The 2,103-nt window shown below is 52.3% G+C and overlaps 1 protein-coding gene across 1 annotated transcript; it reads right to left on the bottom strand.

The window, feature by feature from the left end:
* Positions 1-153: 153 nt before the first annotated feature.
* Positions 154-1,804, bottom strand: GNI_015980 (hypothetical protein; the record flags this gene model as incomplete). The annotated part of the gene is made up of 2 exons (XM_011130676.1): positions 154-1,347; positions 1,386-1,804. Coding segments are annotated over 2 exons (1,613 nt in total), but the record flags the coding sequence as incomplete, so codon positions are not given.
* Between the last annotated feature and the right edge of the window lie 299 nt (positions 1,805-2,103).

Raw genomic sequence — 2,103 nt, 5'->3', positions numbered from 1 at the left:
ATCCAAATCGGTATAACGAAATCCCACACTTGTTGGTTTCTTGTGCCAATGCCACCGGCTCCTCTAACAAACAGCTCTGCCAAAATCGTTGGTGTCAAGTCTGTGCCGATCCGAACGAAATGGTTAAGGTTCACAAGGCTGTTCAAAACACACGCGTTGGCCTCAGATGCTAATTTCCGGCCAACAAGTCTAGTGATCAAATCCTTGCCAGACCATCGTTTCGTCGCATCGACACATAACAGAAGGATCAGCCTGGCTGCAACTTCACCGTTCTCACCCTCGTTGACAAGGCCCATTTGCACAGTTCCAGCGACCGCTTCGAGCACTTTTACCACCTTGTCCGGATGCCGAATGTTAAAATGCGAGGCCAGTAAAACTTTGCTCACATACGGCTCGGATCTGTAGTCGATGCAGTGTCGAAGCCGATCGCTATCCATCGCGAGGAGAAACGCCGAATGAAAATTAACCAACCTTTCAGCAAATGTAAAAGTCGGCGTAACAAGAATGCTTGCCAGCATGGCGCCCGCTGCAAACCAGCCCTCAGGCCCACAATCGTACAATATCTTCTTTTCGGCCAATGCCTCCAGTTGACCCGCACTGACAGTGCCATAGTAGGCCGCCCAGATTGGTCGACCAAACCTAACAATAAATCCGTCTTGAGTTATAGACCTGTAAGTATGGCACTCGAGTTTGACCGTAGGCGCGCACAGCGGAACCACACATGGCAAAGCAGGCATGCACCAGTCCTTGTCATCTAGACTTGGCCGATCCGAAGGATCTAAATGAGCAGCTGGTAAAAAGTTCTGTACACGCGACAACGTGTCTAAGAACAATCCCCAACACAGCGGTATGCGTGCTCGTTCTTTGCGGGACCGCAGGAGACGAACAATCCGTCGCAAGCACCGGAACAACGACAATTTCTCATTAGGCTTTGAGGCATCTCCAGCGATGTCCGGCTCGTCGATGGTCACTCTGGTTTCCAAAGTAATCCTTGCCTCGTCGAAGCAAAACAAGATGTGAGGAGAATACCTCATGACACTGGGACTGACGGGCAAACTCGCGAGGGCCTCCTCCAAAGTGGCTATAGTCGGGTTCAAAACATGTGCCCGATTCAAGATCTCCGTGACATCTGTCAAATCGTGTGCTTGCCTCTGCCACGTATTCCACTCACTGAGCTTGTGGGAGGCAAGACCCTCCTTCGACAACATGTCTCTGGCACGAGCAACCCAGACCGCGAGCACCCCAATAACCTCGGTTGAGGTTTTGCATGTCAGCAGCGCCTCTCCTATCACAGTCTTTGGCGGATACGCTGACTCCGATTTCGCCAACGAAGCATAAAAGACCAGCCTAAAAAGGAAGTATCGCTGAATGCGTGTAACACTTACGTTTCCTGCGCAATATCCGCCACATATCGGCTCTTGCCACTTCCAGAACTTTGGACAATGGACAAAATGCCATCCTGACCTCCACATGAGCTCAGCATCCCGAAAAATTGGGACACGGGCCATGCATCAATATCCGCGCCTCCATCGTATTTGAATGCCTCTGCTGATGCTTTGTTCGACTTTTCGTGGGCCTGATCCGTCTTGCGACGTGGTGGCGTTACCACAGGAGCCAGGATCTTTATCATTGGGTCTGCCACCGCCGAGTGTGTCGGTGCTAAGAGCCGGAGTGCGTCAAGCAAGTCAGTCGCTCCCTCAGGAACAGGAACACTCGTGCTTCTCAAGAAACTCAAACCGTGATAAACAGTCTCGGCATCATTCGCAGAGAGGGTCGTCGGAATCTCAAGCGCACTCCACTCCATGTTGCTTTTTATTTCGGGCAAAAATCTTTCCTCCTGCGGGTGTGCCGGCTTCAGCGGGGCTCGAACTCGAGAAGTTCGAGCCTCCTGAGTTGAGTTCGGGTCTGCAGGCTGAACAGGTTACGAGTCTACCTGCCGGGAATTACCGGCCGTTGACGAGCAACGTGTCTCAAGTACATATCCCACCACCGTTGCAGTGTCGTGTTTGCGCCCAGCGGCTGACTGTGATTCTGGTCGGGAAACGGCGTGTGTTGCTATGGTGCTCCGCGGTCGTCTTCGCCGCTGTCGCATTCGTATTCCTC

The sequence above is a fragment of the Gregarina niphandrodes genome (assembly GCF_000223845.1).
Source record: "Gregarina niphandrodes unplaced genomic scaffold scaffold00002, whole genome shotgun sequence".
In the NCBI taxonomy this organism is placed as follows: domain Eukaryota; phylum Apicomplexa; class Conoidasida; order Eugregarinorida; family Gregarinidae; genus Gregarina; species Gregarina niphandrodes.
The sequence above is the reverse complement of the archived record's forward strand: the minus strand, read 5'-3'. Positions and strand labels throughout refer to the sequence as shown.